This window comes from Acyrthosiphon pisum, unplaced genomic scaffold (assembly GCF_005508785.2).
Source record: "Acyrthosiphon pisum isolate AL4f unplaced genomic scaffold, pea_aphid_22Mar2018_4r6ur Scaffold_21223;HRSCAF=23355, whole genome shotgun sequence".
Classification (NCBI taxonomy): Eukaryota; Metazoa; Arthropoda; class Insecta; order Hemiptera; family Aphididae; genus Acyrthosiphon; species Acyrthosiphon pisum.
In genome coordinates, this window is record NW_021770667.1 from 20,497 (window position 1) to 22,908 (window position 2,412).

The 2,412-nt window shown below is 25.5% G+C and overlaps 1 protein-coding gene across 1 annotated transcript; it reads left to right on the plus strand.

Moving 5' to 3' along the window:
- The first annotated feature begins 1,733 nt into the window (after positions 1 to 1,733).
- Positions 1,734 to 2,412, plus strand: LOC100571540 (phosphatidylinositol 4-kinase alpha-like). Its single transcript, XM_003240863.4, has 2 exons — positions 1,734 to 2,237; positions 2,367 to 2,412. Exons 1-2 carry the CDS (start codon positions 1,777 to 1,779, stop codon positions 2,410 to 2,412), a joined length of 507 nt encoding a protein of 168 aa, XP_003240911.3. The 5' UTR covers positions 1,734 to 1,776.

Here is a 2,412-nt window from a genome sequence, read left to right on the forward strand (position 1 = left end):
TATTTTTTAAACATCGAACATTTAAATCGAATATAATACTTCGTAAGTATTATATATTACCTATACAATGTGTTATAATAATATTATGTAATAATAATAATAATAATAATAATATATGTCAACGTTTGTGTAGCTATTGACTGATTATTTTTTAACATCCGGTATTGAATATCTTATCATTATATATATGTATAATTTATATTATGATGTTTTTTTTTTATCGAATTATTTAAATAGTGTTTAAATACTTATTATACATGCCCAAGTGTTGTAGCTCAATGGGTTAACGCGTTTGATTTAAATGTGTTCTTTGTCGGATTGAAACTGGTGGGAGAATGTGAGGCGCCCATATTCACCTACTAATTTCATCAGGCTTTGAAGATGTTTACGGTAGATTGTATAGGTGGGTGCACACACCTATGCAATCTACTGAAAAACTGTCGTTGACCTGTTGAATAAAGCACTTGGGTAAATTCACTGTCCCACGATAGCTTTGCAGATATCTGTAAAAGAGTTCCGGCCTCCTTTTTTCCTAACGGGTATCTGCAAAGCTGGGAATGATTTTGTAGATTTTTTGCATTTTTTTCCATATTTCTATTAAAAATATAAAAAAATAACGCGATCGTATAAGTCCTATATTTCATTTAATATTTGATATTATCAAGTCGGATCAACACAGATATGTTTTATATGCTTATCTACACTACATATTAAATGTTTACCCCCCGCTTCATATTTTTCATTTAAGTATAACTCCGTTGCTATTTATGTTAGAATCTTCATTTTTACATTAAACATTTTTGATTTTAATTCTTTATAAGTCCCCCTCATAGTATCATAGTGTAAAATCGTTTTCAAAGATTTTTGGATTTTAATAACGCGTTAAATATCAAAAAATTTTTAATAAAACAATTCTATTAAAAATTAAATTAATTAAATTATTATATTCTAAACATTTTGTGATCGGCATCTGTACCTCCCATACCAAGACAACATATTTTAATACTTCCTAAATCTTGAACAACACAAATATCATGGAGATATTTGAAAGAATAAGTACCGGTTGTATTTATTAAATTATTAGCTATTTTACAAATTTCTAGCCATGTTGGTGATTCTAGTATTTTAGAAGCATAAAGTTTTCCATTTCCAGAAATATTGTGTCCATGATCGACAATTAAAATATTTCCTTTAATTGGAATTTTATTTAGATTATATTTCATAATTTTAATATTTTTATTTTTATTAGTATTATAGTATTCAAATTTACAAAACTTAACAACAATGATTTCATTATTTAATATTGAGTTTTCTATTTCGTTTTGCATTTCATTTTTTTGTAATTTATTAAAATTATTGATAGTTGTTTCCATTATTTTATTATTTATTATATTTTTAATTTTTAAATTAATTTTTTCAATTTCTTTTTAATACATTTTTGCATTTCAATTTTTAATTATTGTATTTCATATGTTTTTGAGAAAAATAATTTTTTAATTATTAATATCATAAGTTTTGCGAAAAAATATTTTAATTATTATTGCAATTAGATTTGTGAAAAAATATTTTAATTATTATTGCAATTGGATTTTTAGAAAAATATTTTAATTATTATTGCATTTCGATTTTGAAAAAAATATTTTGGGGGGATCATGGCATTTCAATTTTTAATTATTAATAACATAAGTTTTGCGAAAAATATTTTAATTATTATTACATTTCGATTTTCTGATCTTTTTACACATTGTTTTCTTTGTGATCTTTTATTGATATAATATGGACTGCGCCAGAACATACATATATATACTACTCATATATCTTCAGAACCAGCTTCAAGAACTAAAGTCTCAAATACTTCAACATCTTACTCCAGCTCCACCTGAAGTTACTGCAGCTGTGAATAAATTATCATTTGCACAGGCAACCTACCTGTTGTCAGTATATTATTTAGAAACTATGCGAATACAAAACTCAAATGATCCAAGCCTACAGCCAATTTTTGATTACTTATCAGATTATGCTATTCAGAAAGATAAAACAGGATTATGGCATTGTGTTTCTAGCGTTGGGGATAAAGTATTTTCATTATTTTTAAATGCGATGTCTACACAAGCAAAGGATGAGACTAGAGAAAAAAAATTGGAGTACCATGCTCAATTATTATTGGTTAATTTTAATCATGTACATAAATTGATTCAATGTGTGGCAGACAAATGGCTTTCTGGACTTGTTAGCAAGTAGTTTTTATGTAATATGTAAATATGTATATTCAATGTGTTAAATGTTTGCAAGTTTTATCAAAAAAAAAATAATTTTAATAATTTTAATTTATTTAAAACTATGAATACACCTAACTTATGTTACAGGTTCCCACATTTATTATGGACCAACGTGTACTTGGACTATGTGTGA

Excerpts from the sequence above, each read along its gene's own strand:
- LOC100571540 (XM_003240863.4), top strand. The coding sequence starts at position 1,777 with ATGGACTGCGCCAGAACATACATATATATACTACTCATATATCTTCAG. Across the intron at positions 2,238-2,366 it reads CTTTCTGGACTTGTTAGCAA|GTTCCCACATTTATTATGGA; the intron begins GTAGTTTTTATG and ends CTTATGTTACAG.